Below are 15,704 nucleotides of genomic sequence, written 5' to 3'. Positions count from 1 at the left end.
GGGTCCTGATCCCAGGGTCCTGGAATAGAGCCTCTCATCGGGCTCTCTGCTTATCAGGAAGCCTGCTTCTTCCTTTCCCACTGCCCCCACTTATGTTCCTTCTCTCGCTGTCTCTCTCTCTCTCTCTCTCTGTGTCAAATAAATAAAATCTTTAAATATATAAATAAATCATAAATTATAAAAATTTCTCAGTTTAGTAATTGATAATGGCTTACAAAAAAAAAAAAAAAAAAGAGAGAGAGAGAGAGAGAGAGAGCTTAGCTTATCTTTGTTATGACAGAGAAGAATCCAAAATATAAGATCTAAAACTAAAGGGCTGGGGCACCTGGATGGCTCAGTGGGTTAAAGCCTCTGCCTTCAGCTCAGGTCATGATCCCAGGGTGCTGGGACTGAGCCCCGCATTGGGCTCTCTCCTTGGCAAGGAGCCTGCTTCCCTTCCTCTCCCTCTTTCCCTCTACCTGCCTCTCTGCCTACTTGTGTTCTCTGTCAAATAAATAAAATCTAAAAAAATAAAAATAAAGGGTTATGAAATTAATATTTCCAAATATCTCAATATCTGCCTCAATTAGGCTTAAGGAAAATTCATGTTAATAATCTCAACAGTTCTGCCATCTCCTTCAAAGAGCTTCCTAACCTCATTTTTTAAAAAAAGTTTTTTGTATTAACATATAATGTATTATTTGCCCCAAGGGTTCAAGTCTGTGAATCATCAGGCTTACACATTTCACAGCACTCACCATAGAATATATCCTCCCCAATGCCCATAACCCAGCCACCGTATCCCTACGCCCCACTCCCCAGAGACCCTCAGTTTGTTTTGTGAGATTAAGAATCTCTTACAGTTTTTCTCCTTCCTGATCGCATCCTATTTCATTTTTTCCCTCCCTATGTCCCACAACCCTCCGCTCTGCCTCTCAAATTCCTCATATCAGAGATATCATATGATAATTGTCCATCTGTTGATGGACATCTATGTTCTTTCCATAGTTTGGCTACTGTGGACATTGCTGCTATAAACATTCAGATGCACGTGCCCCTTCAGATCACTACATTTGTATCTTTAAATACCCAGTAGTGTGATTGCTGGGTCGTTAGGTAGCTCTATTTTCAACTTTTTAAGGAACCTCCATACTGTTTTCCAGAATGGCTGCACCAGCTTGCATTTCCACCAACAGTGTAGGAGGGTTCCCCTTTCTCTGTGTCCTCGCCAACATCTGTTGTTTCCTGACTTGTTAATTTTAGCCATTCTGACTGGTGTGAGGTGGTATCTCACTGTGGTTTTGATTTGTATTTCCCTGATTCCAAGTGACGTTGAGCACTTTTCATGTGTCTGTTGGCCATCCAGATGTCTTCTCTGCAGAAATGTCTGTTCATGTCCTCTGCCCATTTCTTGACTGGATTATTTGTTCTTTGGGTGTTGAGTTTGATAAGTTCTTTATAGATTTTGGATACTAGCCCTTTATCTAATATGTCATTTGAAATATCTTCTCCCATTCTGTCAGTTGTCTTTTGGTTTTGTTGACTGTTTCCTTTGCTGCGCAAAAGCTTTTGATCTTGATGAAGTCCCAATAGTTCATTTTTGCCCTTGCTTCCCTTGCCTTTGGCAATGTTTCTAGGAAGAAGTTGCTGCAGCTGAGGTCGAAGAGGTTGCTGCCTGTGTTGTCCTCAAGGATTTTGATGGACTCCTGTCTCACAGTGAGGTCTTTCATCCATTTGGAGTCTACTTTTGTGTGTGGTGTAAGGAAATGGTCCAGTTTCATTCTTCTGCATGTGGCTGTCCAATTTTTCCAACACCACTCTGACCTCATTTTTCTTTTCTTACCACATTTTTAAAAACTTTCAACCATATAAAAGTTTGAAAGAAGCAGATATTTTGCTTTTAAACGTTAAGTTCCATTTCTGACCCCTCAGGTTCTAGCATTCTCTGGATGGAGCAGATAGATAAGAAATATACACATATACATACATACGTAATTATATATATTATACACATACAATATTAAACACATGTAAAAAGAATATTCATTCAGCGATGTGTATAAGAGCACCTTAAAAACAATTCCAGGGGCGCCTGGGTGGCTCAGTGGGTTAAAGCCTCTGCCTTCGGCTCAGGTCATGATCCCAGGGTCCTGGGATCAAGCCCCACACTGGGCTCTCTGCTAAGCAGGGAGCCTGCCTCCCCCCACCCCCACCGCCTGCCTCTCTGCCTACTTGTGATCTCTGTCTGTCAAATAAATAAAATCTTTAAAACAAACAAACAATATCAATGTCCAATGGTAAAGATACAGGTTTAATCAATTATAATACATCCATACAGTGTAACGCAATGCAGCTATAAAAACAACATCACTGAAGTGAAGAAAGGCTGGTGGCATTAAGTGGAAAAAACACACAAATATGTTTACACACACACACACACACACACACACACACACACACTCTCAAACTTTGAAGCATAGAACATTCACATTCAGCAGATTCTAGGATTCCCACCACAAAAGGTTTTCAGTGGGGTCCTGGCAATGTACCTTTTAAACAAGCACTCCTAATGATTCATTTGAGGTAAACGGAGGACTACACTTGGAGGCAATGATCTAGGACAATGTACACTAAAAAGTTAAAAATAGTTCTCACTCCATGGTAAGGTTCTCAACTGACTGGGGGAAGAGGGAAGAGTTCCAGGTTGAGAAAGTGGAAAACGATGATCTGTATTTCTAATTTTACTGTAAAACACATGTATGACTTGCATGGCTTTTCTCCCAAAGAGGAAAGTAAAACAATATTCAGAATCAGAGAAACAGAAAGTCTTACCATAAAATCCATACACCTGTGTTATCTGTCTACTCTCATGATTTCCTCGCAAAAGTGTAATACGATCAGGCCATTTAGCCTTTAGTGCAAGAAGGTAAGTGAAGGTCTCCAAACTATAGTAACCTCTGTCTACAAAATCACCCTGTAAAGTAAAAACTTAAAATTAGAAACAATATAATAGCAATAATATTTTTTAAAATTACACCTAAATGTACAAACCGAGAGACACAGTCAAAAGTAACAAAAACGAAGAGTCACATGTTGAATTACTTGGACACTAGGTTTTAACAAAAAAACTCAAATCAAAGTAAATGAGCAGTCTCTACTAAATGTGCTTGTCTTATGATTCAGGAGGCCTACAGGAATCTGCTGTGCAAGTCTCTCAAGGATCTTCCCTACAAAACCACCATTTTTCCAATTCTCTATTACCTACATTAGCAGATGTTTCTAAAAGGTCATATGTGAATCAAAAATTTTAAAATAAATAAAATTTTAAAATAAATTTCAAAAATCACTCTATTATTTTAAAATATTTATTTATTTAAGTAATCTCTATACGCAACATGGGGCTCAAACTCACGACCCCAATCTGAAGAGATAGTGTTCTTGTAAAAGCAGATACGGTAATTAAAACAGTGTTCTAGGTTCAGCTGTGCATCTAACAACTGCTTGTAAAGCCATACTATTTATACTTCCCATTAATGTTTAGTTGGAACAATGTTAGATCAATAGGAAAACAGCTAAAAGAACAGGAAAGTGACCCAGAAACCTTTAAAAGGAAGGAAAATGATAGGATTTAGGAAAAATTCAACAGTAACATTACATTCCAAAAGCAAAGTAAGCAAATATCTCCCTTAAATAGCAAATGTGTATGTGCACATATTCATCAATCCACAGAATGGTAACAGATGAAAATAAATTCTCAAAAAAAGGTGTGATAAAATAACAGTAAATTGAAGATTTGTGCCTTAAAAAGTTGGGTGGTTCTGGACTATTTTTCTGCCAACCATTACTCGGGCTACAACCCAGTCCTATGCATATCCCAATTTACTAAGGCAATTACTTTCATCTGGACAAATGGCAAAATGTAAAAAAGTACAGCATCACCTTTTCATAAAATTAAATAGTGAATGTCACATGAAAGTGAAACTGTTATGTAATTTATTGTAATAAGTCAGATCCTTTCCATTTTAAGTAAGTATGTGATATCATTGGAGTTTACATACCATAAATATGTAGTTTGTGTCAGGAACCTGACCTCCAGTTCTGAATAGTTCACAAAGGTCATAAAACTACAAAAGAAAGGCAATATATGCTGATTACAAATTCCCGCAAAGGAGTTAAATAATAAAACTGAGAGCAAAATGTGTAAAGAAGTATGTAATTAATGGGGCGCCTGGGTGGCTCAGTGGATTAAGCCGCTGCCTTCGGCTCAGGTCATGATCTCAGTGTCCTGGGATCGAGCCCCGCATCGGGCTCTTTGCTCAGCGAGAGCCTGCTTCTCTCTCTCTCTCTGCCTGACTCTCCGCCTACTTGTGATCTCTCTCTCTGTCAAATAAATAAATAAAATCTAAAAAAAAAAAAAAAAAAGAAGAAGTATGTAATTAAGAAGACCTCAAATACTGACACTTTTAAGAAGAAATAAAGTGTAAGCAAAACTGCCAAGCACACAGATCTCAAGTCTAAAAAAAGCACTAAAATAAATCTCACAATTACCAGTAAAGTCATTCCCAGATCATTAATGTTACAGGCCTTCTCCCTCAAATTTCTTTCATTTTATCACCTAGAATTTTTAAAATAATCTCTACACCCAGTGTGGGGCTCGAACTCATGACCCCAAGATCAAGAGTCACATACTCTACCAACAGAGTCAGCCAGGTGCCCCATCACTTGAGAATTTAAAATAACTGATCAGTTGTTAATAAGCTAACCTAACCACCCCACCCCATACTCAGTATCTATTTTAAAGAGATAAAAAATAAGGAAATAGAGGGCGCCTGGGTGGCTCAGTCGTTAAGTGTCTGCCTTCCGCTCAGGGCCTGATCCCACTGTCCTGGGATTGAGCCCCACACTGGGGCTATCATCCGCTCAGCAGGAAGCCTGCTCCTCCCTCTCCCACTCCCTCTGCTTCTGTTCCCTCTCTCGCTGTGATCTCTCTGTCAAATAAATAAATAAAATCTTTAAAAAAAAAATAAGCAAACAAGTAGATAAGAATTTTTTTCAAATGAATTTACATGACACTTCACAACATCACATCAACCTACTTTCCCACACTCTATTTTAGAGATTTATACCCTCAGGCTCTTTAGCTATGGAGTGTCTTCTCAATAATCAGTTAAAAAAAGGACTGTGTATTTCATCATATTCTATTTCACTGTAAATTGGTAATTGACAAACTGTACATGTGGTAAACTCAATCAGCTAGATTATCTTAACCCTAATTCCTAAAGAAAACTTAAGCTTTTCTAAGACTTTGAATTAAAGGAATTTACTATAACATATTAACCAACTACAACTAAAACACCTATACAGTTGTATTTTACACTTGAAAATAAAATTATTAAATCTCTAAAACTTAAAGATTTATTTATTTACTTATTTACTGGTCTATTTATTTATTTGACACAGAGAGAGAGATCACAAGCAGGCAGAGAGGCAGGCAGAGAGAAAGGGGGGGTGGGGGAGGGAAGCAGGCCCCCTGCTGAGCAGAGAGTGGATCCCAGGACCCCAAGATAAAACCATGCACCAATAATTTTATCCTTCTGAACCTATATTATTCTCATTCCCACTAAGGAAATGATACATTTTCAATAAAATTTGACCTGAGTGAATAGAATAGAAAATTAGCACCTAAAACCAAAGCATGTCCTATTAATCACAGTCACTGTGAGCTGTCCACAACGCTTCCCAGAGCAATAATGTTGCATTCTATCCACTTTGCAAGTATAATTTCAACAAACTCCATGAGTAATTTGACCACCGCTTTTACTCACTGTAACAGTAACCAGGAATCATTAGTGTCACACAGACAGGCCAATCTATCAAATGAACTGTGTTTGTTTCTTGTTTTTCTTGTGGCATTTTTGCACATAAGTGGAAACACACGTGGACTATGGACAGTACAAAAGCTAAAAATCTGTTCATGAAATTTTACCTGTCCGTGTATGTCTCCACACACTGTTACTGGTGTTGATACTGGCTGGACATTTGACTCTTCTAAGAGGAGGTCACAAACATAGTCACATAGCCGCTGTAAGAAGAGAAAATATAATTCAACCTTTTACTACAACATTAAAACTAAAGATCAAATGCAAAAAAGACAAGAACTAATACACATATTATTCATAAGAAAGGAAAACTACCCTTTAAGGATTCTGTGCTTTGATTTGTCAGCTTCTACCTTCATCTCATAATGCCCAAGGATGATATAATGGCTACTCCAAACGCAAATTCCCTGGCTACAGACAATAGGTTCTAGAAAACAGCTTTAAAGAAACTGTAAAATGATACTTTTCACCAAACAAATGTAAGAGTAAATAATTTTAACAAGAAAAGATTTTTATCTACTAATTTTTAAAGTAAATTGGAGGAGCATCAGGGTGGCACAGTCAGGAGACCCCTGGACTCTTGGTTTTGTCATGATCTCAGGGTTGGGAGATAGGCTCTGCAGCAGGCTCTACACTCAGCAAGGAGTCTGCCTGGATTTCTCTCTCCTTCTCCCTCTGCCCTCTTCCCCCCACCACTTAAATGAACTAATGAATCTTTTAAAAAAATAAGTAAATACAGTAAGTTGCAAACCATGTATTTACCATACGACCTAGCAACTGGACTCACCAATGAAAATTTATGTTCAAAGCTTAATTTATAATAGCCAGAAACTGGAAATAAATCAGTATCCTTCAATAAGTGAAGAGTTAAACAAGTTGTGCTGTATCTATTCCATGGAATACTATTCAGTAATAACAAGAAACTATTGACACCTGGATGAATCTCAAGAGATACATGCTGAGTGAGAAAAAAAACCTATCCCAAAAGATTACATACTATATGATTCCATTTATATAACACGCTTAAAATAACAAATTTATAGAAATGGAGATCAGCTTAGTGGTCATCAGGGGTTCAGAAATTAGGAGCAGCAGAAAGGAAGTGGGTATGGTTATGAAAGGACAAAATGAGGAATCCTTGTGGTAATGGAAGTATATTAAATATGGTGTTGGATACTTAAAACTACAGATGTAATAGGGGTGCCTGGGTGGCTCAGTCATTTAGTGTCTGCCTTCGGCTCAGGTCATGATCCCAGGGTTCTAGGATCGAGCCCCAAGTCAGCCTCTCTGCTTGGCAGGGAGCCTGCTTCTCCTTCTCCCACTACCCCTGCTTGTGCTTTCTCTCTCTGTCTCCCTGTCAAATAAATAAATAAAATCTTTAAATTAAAAAAAAAAAATTTTTAAACTACATATGTAATAAAATCTCAGAGAAATAAACACACACACACATACACACACACACACACACAGAGTACAAGTAAAACGAGAAATCTGAACAAGATCATGGGTTGTATCAACAACAATATCCTATAGTTCTATACGACCTTACTACTAGGGAAAACTAAGTGAAGGGTATGTGGGATCTCTCAGTATTACTTTTTACAATTACAAATAATTATCTTAAAATTAAAAGATTAAAATTAAATAATTACAAAATGTAAACCTAAAATTGAGGAGTCACCCAACTTTTTAAAAAGAACTGTTTGTATTTAAAAGTATTTGTTCTCTGACAACACTCATATCAAAAGATTTCATAGATGGGGTGCCTGGGTGGCTTAGTGGGTTAAAGCCTCTGCCTTTGGCTCAAGTCATGATCCCAGCATCCTGGGATCAAGCCCCGCATGGGGCTCTCTGCTCGGCGGGGAGCCTGCTTCCTCCTCTCTTTCTCTCTCTGCCTGCTTGTGATCTCTGTCAAATAAATAAATAAAATCTTTAAAAAAAAAAAAAGATTTCATAGAAGGAAAATGATTCTCACGACAGAGCAGTGGAGAAGGAAGTGTATAGTCTTGCTAAGCATGGAGAACTGGGGGAGAACCTACCTTCCATCTGAGACCAATTTATAGTATAGTCAGAGGCCCTACTTGGTTTTATGGTAGGTCTGCTAAGAAAAGAGAAACTGAACTATGCAAGCATTAAAAACATTAAAAAATAAAAATTAATTAATTAAGAAGGGGTACCTTGCTAGTTCATCAGCATTATGAGTTTAAGCCCTACATTGGATGGAGAGCTTACTTAAAACAAACAACCAACCAACCAACTACACAAGCATAATGAAATTATTAAGAAATTTAAGTTGGTTGAGCCTCCAACTCTTGGTTTCACCTCAGGTCGTGATCTCAAGGTTATGAGATCAAGCCCCAAGCCCTGAGTCAGGCTCCATACTCCATGCTCAGTACGGAGTCTGCTTGTCCCTCTCCCCTCTGCTCCTTCCCAACACATGCACACATGCTCTTTCACTCTCTATCTCTCTCTCAAATAAATAAAGCCTTAAGAAAAAGTGAAGAAATCTAAATGCTAGGGACATCTGGCTGGCTCAGTTGGTAGAGCACGCAACTCTCAAACCTGGGGTTATAGGTTTGAGCCTCACATTGGGTGTAGAGATTACTTTAGAAAATAAAATCTAAAAAGATAAAAATATAAATGCTACAGTTTAACTAAACATATAAGAGACACACTTTTAACAGCAACAGCTACTTTACATAGAGCCAAGCACAAGAAAAAACTCACAATGACAGATGATCCCGGGGGAATAGGGGGTGGGTAGTGGAAGCCCCTCAAAAGAAAATGAGGGGAAATAGAGCTGCTTGGAATTTTTCAAAATAAAATGGTTTATTCTTATTCCTAGGATAAGTTCCTCATCTTCAAATAGAACCTCAAAGGCAAGATATTTCTTCTGGCCTGGAGTCTACTTCTAGCTTAGGGCCCCTGAGCAGCTAGCTCCTTCTTGTGCTGAATTTCCCACAACACTCAAACGCTTCACCAAACAAGACTTAGTCCTGCCAATAATCCATAATAGGAACAGATACCAGTGAGTGAAACAATGTTTCTGAACTGAAAGCCTTAACTTTATAATGAAAGATGCTTTCTCAAGGTTGCTTCAGTTTAAAAATTCTGGTTTACATTTGTAGAAGAAAAAAATTCAGTTTTTCTTTCCTATGGAGGGAAAAACCCAGTTCTTCCCTAGTGTGTGCTTCTAGTCACTCAAAACACTCACATTTCTGGTCACCAAATGTGTAGAGGTTTTTTCCCCACAACAAGCAATTCTTTGTGACAGCAGCTGGTTGTCCAACAATTTAACTCAATTCTGACACTATCCACACAGAGATAACATCATATCCCACAAGCAGGCTGCGCCACCTCACCCCACCAAACACACACACACACACACACACACACACACACACATTTTCTCTCTCTCTCCAGGTATCAGTTAAAAGCTCAAGTTATCACCTAGGCTTCTAACCAACCAGCTATATAGATCAAAGGTTATGCAGGTTACAAAGACCTCCTCCTTGGGTCTAATTTGCTAGAGCAGCTCACAGAACTCAGGAAAACATCTATGTATTTACCAGTTTATTAAAGAACATGACAAAGGGGGCACCTGGGTGGCTTAGTGGGTTAAAGCCTCTGCCTTTGGCTCAGGTCATGATCCCAGGGACCTGGGATCAAGCCCCACATCGCATCGGGCTCTCTGCTCCGCTGGGAGCCTGCTTCCCTTCCTCTCTCTTGTCTGCCTCTCTGACAGACAGAGATCACAAGTAGGCAAATAAATAAATAAAATCTTTAAAAAAAAAAAAAAAAAAAGAACATGACAAAGGATACAAATGAACATTCAGACGGAAGCTCTCTGAACCCCATATTTCAGAGATTTTATGGAAGCTCCCACTATTAACCCCATTTTCAGCCCTTCTCCTATTTGAAAACAATTGGGGACAGGACTGAAAATGCCAAGTTTCTTTTTTTTTTTTTTTTTTAAGATTTTTTTATTTACTTATTTGACAGAGAGATCACAAGTAGGCAGAGAGGCAGGCAGAGAGAGAGAAGAGAAAGCAGGCTCCCCGCTGAGCAGAGAGCCCAATGCGGGGCTCGATCCCAGGACCCTGGGATCATGACCTGAGCCAAAGGCAGAGGCTTTAACCCACTGAGCCACCCAGGTGCCCCTGAAAATGCCAAGCTTCTAATCATGATTTGGTTTTTCCAGTGATTAGCCTATACCCAGGAGCCATCGGGGAGCTGACCCAGAGCCATCCCTTTAGAACAAGGCACTCCTATTGCCCAAGAAACTATAAGGGTTTCTGTGCTAGGAACTGGGGGCAGAACCAATACATATATTTCTATTATCTCACTTCATTAAAAACCACCTATGTCAAATCTTTCACTTGACCCAGAAGGTAAGACTGAGACCCACAAGTACTCAGTCACTAAACTACTTAATCTTAGTAACAACAGATCTGGAATCCAGGTTACCTACCTTTTTTCACTATACTATCTTGAATATTTAGTTGTTCAACACAACAAGTTTTTATTGAGAGCCTAGTATGATACCAGTAATTCTAGAAACAAAGTAAATAAATAGTAATGACCAAACAGACTAAAAGACCTGCTCTCCAGAGGCTTACGCTCTAATGAGGAGAGGTAGAGAAAATAAATAAATAAAATATATGTTCATACTACTTTTTCAGATAGTGGCAAGAGGAATGGAGAAAAAGGAAGCACTGTAACAAGAGTAAATAGTGGCAGAGGCGGGAGGTGGTACTGGTATCTTAAATAAGGTGAGCACAGAAGCCTTACTGATAAAGTGACTTTTGAGCAAAAATCAGAAAAAGGTAAGGTTTTGGGGGAACAGCACTGCAGCCAGTGAGAACAGTAAGTACAAACTGCTTAGATGAAAGCATGCTTGTTGTCTGAGAAACATCAAAGCTGGAGTGCTTAGTGGATTGAATTTAAAAAAAGAAAAAAAAAAAAAAAACAGGAGAGCACCACAAAACATTTTTAGGTCCTTGGGGGTAAATATAAGGACCTGGCTTTTAACAGGAAGCCATTGGGAGGCCCTAAGCGGAGGAGTGATTATGATCTTACATCCGCTATTTTTATGGGCTGTGATGAATTTAGGGATTGGAAAGAGATAAAGGCAGAAGCAGGAACACCACTTATGAGAGCTTCTACAAATAATCTAGGTAAAAGTTAATACTGGCTTTGATCAGCATCATAAAAGTAGGAGCTGGCCACAAGTGAACAGATTCCAGATGTTTTCTGAATGCAGCATCCACTAGATTTGAGAACAATTGGAAAGAAAGCATTGAAAGAAAGGAATCAAGGGTGACTCAATGTTTTTGGCTTAAGGGGTGCCTGGGTGGCAGTTAAGCGTCCAGTTCTTGGTTTTGGCTCAGGTCAGGATCTCAGGGGTAGAGAGATTAAGCCTACGTTGGGCTTTGTGCTCAATAGGGAGTCTTCTTGAAGATTCTCTCCCTCTGCTCCTCCCCCCACTGGTGTGCACTCTCTCACACCAGAAATAAATCAATCCTCAATCCTAAAATAAAGATTTTAATGTATTTGCCTGGGACAGAAAGAGAGAGCACGCACATAAGCAAGCAGAGAGGCAGGCAGAAAGAGAGGGAGAAGCAGGCCCCCTGCTGAGCAGAGAGCCCCACATGGGGCTCATTCCCAGGACACTGGGATCATGACCTGAGCCAAAGTCAGAGGCAACTGAACCACCCTAGCGCCCCAATAAATAATCTTTAAAAAATTATTTTGGCTTAAGTATCTGCAAGGGTGTTAATAGTCATTATTGATAGTTAAGACTCTAAGGAAAGACTTTCTTACTGTAATTTTCTCTTAGAATTTATATTTTTTAGAGCAGTTTTGGGGGGCGCCTGGGTGGCTCAGTGGGTTAAAGCCTCTGCCTTCAGCTCAGGTCATGATCCCAGGGTCCTGGGACTGAGCCCCGCATCGGGCTCTCTGCTCAGCGGGGAGCCTGCTTCCCCCTTCTCTCTCTCTGCCTGCCTCTCTGCCTGCTTGTGATCTCTGTCTGTCAAAGAAATAAATAAAATCTTAAAAAAAAAAAAAAAAAGAAATAGAGCAGTTTTGGGTTCACAGTAAAATTGAGAAGATACAGGGAATTCCCATTTATGTGCTGCTCACGAACACATACATACATACATACAGCCTCTCCCACTATCAACATTCCCCATCAGAGTGGTACACTTGTTACTGATGAACTACACTGATCCATCAGTATTATGTGGAGTCTATAGTTTCAGTTAGGGTTCACCTGTGGTGTTGTACATTCTGTGGGTTTGGACAAATGTATAATGACATGTATACAGAATTATAGTACCATACAGAATAGTTTCACTGCCCTAAAAATCCTCTGTGCTTTATCTATGCATCCTTCCCTCCCCCAAACCCTGGAAACCAGTGATCTTATTACTGTCATCATAGTTTTGCCTTTTCCAGAAGGTCATACAGTTTAAATCATATACAAGTAGACTCTTCAGATTCACTTCTTTCACTTAAAGATAACCACTTAAGGTCCTTTCATGTTTTTTAATGGCTTGATAGCTCTTTTCTTTTTAGTGCTAAATAATAGTCCATTGTCTTGATGTACCAGTTTATTTATCCATTCACCTACTGAAGGACAAGTTGGTTGGTTCCCAATTTTAGCAGTTATGAATAATGCTCCCGTAAACATCCATGAATAGGTTTTTGGATGAACACAAGTTTTCAATTAATTTTGGTAAACAACAAGGAGCATGACTACTAGACTGTATACTAAGAGCTTGGCAAGAAACTGCCAAACAATCTTCCAAAGTGGCTGTACTTTGTATTTTGCATTCCCATCAAGCATGAATGAGAGCTCCTTTTGCTCCCCAACTTTGGGAACATTTGGTGATATGAGTGTTCCGAATTCTGGCTGTTTATAACATTGTTTTAATTTGCATTTATTTCCCTAGTGATGTATGATGAGGAGCACCTTTTCATAGGCTCGCCACGTGTTGATCTTCTTCAGTGAGGTGTCTGCTCAGGTCTTTGGCCCATTTCTTAAAGGAGCAGTTTGTTTTCTTATTGCTGATTTTTAAGAGTTCTTTGCATATTATGGATAAAAGTCCCTATCACATACGTCTTTTGCAAACATTTTTTCCAGTGTGTGGCTTGTCTTCTTATTCTCCTTATTCTTATTCTTACATTTTTCCTTATTCTTGACATTCCTATCCTTTTTTTTTTTTTTTTTTAAAGATTTTATTTATTTATTTGAGAGAGAGACAGTGAGAGAGAGCATGAGTGAGGAGAAGGTCAGAGAGAGAAGCAGACTCTCCATGGAGCTGGGAGCCCGATGCGGGACTCGATCCCGGGACTCCAGGATCATGACCTGAGCCGAAGGCAGTCGTCCAACCAACTGAGCCACCCAGGCGTCCCTTGACATTCCTATCCTTACATTCTTCCTTATTCTTATTCTTATTCCTACATTATTCTTACATTCTTCCTTATTTTTACGTTTACAGAGCAAAAGTTTTTAATTTTAATGAAGTCCAGCTTATCAATGATTTCTTGCATAAGCAGATGGTTTTGATTTTAGTTCTTTTAAAAAAATAATAAAGTGCAAGATTCAGTTGTTTTCTTCACATGCTTGATTTTCAGAAACCATCATCATAATTAATATTAGAAAATTTTCAGTGCTTGCTGGTGGCGGCTGTATCACTGCCTGGTAGAGGCGTAGGAATTGGTGGCTGAGGTCTTTGAGCTGGGATGAACCCTGCTCTTGGTGAAGGAAGGGAACTGAGCCAGAGCCATGGCCAATACAATGGTAGCAGCTGGACTGACCATTGTTGCTGTAGGATTTGCAGGATATTATGTTTTGCAAACCATGAAACATGGAGCCTCAAGTCAAACAAGTTTTTCAATGTCTACCAAAATCTGCCTTCAGTGGTGGCTTACAGAAGTGGATTGGAACCCAAAATGACAAAACAAGAAGCAGCATTAATACTAGGCATACTATGGGGTGCCTAAGTGGCTCAGTGGGTTAAAGCCTCTGCCTTCGGCTCAGGTCATGATCCCAGGTCCTGGGATAGAGACCCACATCGGGCTCTCTGCTTGGCAGTGAGCTTGCTTCCTCCTCTCTCTCTGCCTGCCTCTCTGCCTACTTGTGATCTCTGCCTGTCAAATAAATAAATTTTTTTAAAAACTTAAAAAAAAAATACTAGGCATACTACTGCCAATAAAGGAATAAATAAGAGTTGCTCACTGATGAATTGTGTTTTTAAATCACCCAGACAAGGGAGAATCTCCTTACGTAGCAGCCAAAATCAATAAAGCTAAAGATTTACTAGAAGGCCAAGCTCAAAAGTGAAATAAATATGTGATGAAATAAATATGTGATGAATTTTAAGTTTATTGTTTATGTACATGAATGTCAGTTTTTTATAATAAAATGCCTCAAAGCTACAAATTAATAATAATAAAAAAAAGAACACTTTGATCATCCCTCAAAAAGCTATGTATGCATTGGTAGTCTCCTCCTATAACTCACGCCACAGCCGTAGGCAATCACTTATTTACTTAGTCTCTATGGCTTTGTCCACTCTGGACATATGCATATATGGCCTTTTGTGACTGGTTTCTTTCACTTAATATAATGATTTTTGTTATATGTAATGAAAATGCTTTTCTGTATTGAAACATTTTATTACTTTGTTCTTTTTTCTAAATAAATAATATTCCACTGTATGTATCTATCACATTTTACTTATCCATTCACTAGTTGCTACCCATTTGGGTGATTTTCACTGTTTGGCTGTCAGAATCTGATTTTGACACAGTAAGTCTCAGATGCCTACCCGACTTCTAAGAGCCCCGTATGTGCTGTAAATAAGTGATCAAATGAGTCCCAAATTCAAGGAAAAGGGTCTGAGCCAGATAGACCAATTTAGAGACTGTCAGGATATACATACACACACACATACATACATATATACATACATGAGACTAGAAGAGATAACTATAGTGGTATCTACAAAGAAAGGAACGAATTAAGATCAAGAAATGATCTGTAAGATACATCAATATTTAGAAGTTAGGGAAAAGAGGAAGAACAAGCAAAAGAGATAGCTTGGTGAGACAGAAAAGCAACCATGAGCATGTGGTATCCTGGAAATCCAGTGAAGAAAATGTTTCAAAAGAGATGTGATCAGGGCACCTAGATGGCTCAGTCAGTTAAGCATCTGCCTTTGGCTCAAGTCCTGATCCCAGAGTCCTGGGATAGAGCCCTGTGTCAGGCTCCCTGCTCTGCAGGGAAGCTCTTCTCCCTCTGCCCCTAACCCCACTCATGCTCTCTCTCACTCTCTCAAATAAATAAATAAAATCTTTAAAAAAAAAAAAAAAAAAAAAAGAGGAGTGATCGAGAGGCATGGGCAAAAAAGAAAATGAGGAGTAATCAACTATGTTCAATGCTCCTAAAAGGTCAAATTTTGGAGAAACAGAGTGGAGCTGAGAGGGAATACTTTTTTATTCCTAATCAACAAGTACCATTCCCAGAATATTTTATACGCTAAGAAACAGAGCATACCAATTAATACCATGGTATAATTCAGAGGTTAAGAGCACAGCCTTCTAAGTCCAAAAAGATAAGAGGTCAAATATGAGCTCTACCTCTTACCTATTACTTAGTTTACTGTTACCTCAGCTGTATATCCCTGAGCAAGTTACTTGATCTTTCTCTGTCTTAGTTTCCTCATCCACAAAATAGAGATACATACCTGGAGATTCTAAGGATTAAATAAGAGAGTGCATGCAAAGTGCTCTGGTAGAGTTTTATACATACACACACAGGGTTATATACTCAGCCTATTA

At 38.9% G+C, this 15,704-nt stretch overlaps 1 protein-coding gene across 1 annotated transcript in view; it reads right to left on the bottom strand.

Moving 5' to 3' along the window:
• Nucleotides 1-15,704, bottom strand: part of PPP6C (protein phosphatase 6 catalytic subunit) — a 36,374-nt gene that overhangs the window by 7,567 nt on the left and 13,103 nt on the right. The window contains exons 2-4 of the mRNA XM_059141672.1: nt 5,966-6,061; nt 4,038-4,103; nt 2,812-2,953 (exon numbers count right to left, since the gene is read on the bottom strand). Of these exons, the coding sequence (XP_058997655.1) occupies nt 2,812-2,953; nt 4,038-4,103; nt 5,966-6,061 (304 nt within the window). The remainder of the gene's footprint in view (nt 1-2,811; nt 2,954-4,037; nt 4,104-5,965; nt 6,062-15,704) is intronic.

The sequence above is a fragment of the Mustela lutreola genome, chromosome 12 (assembly GCF_030435805.1).
Source record: "Mustela lutreola isolate mMusLut2 chromosome 12, mMusLut2.pri, whole genome shotgun sequence".
In the NCBI taxonomy this organism is placed as follows: domain Eukaryota; kingdom Metazoa; phylum Chordata; class Mammalia; order Carnivora; family Mustelidae; genus Mustela; species Mustela lutreola.
This window is presented reverse-complemented; position numbering and strand designations above follow the sequence as displayed.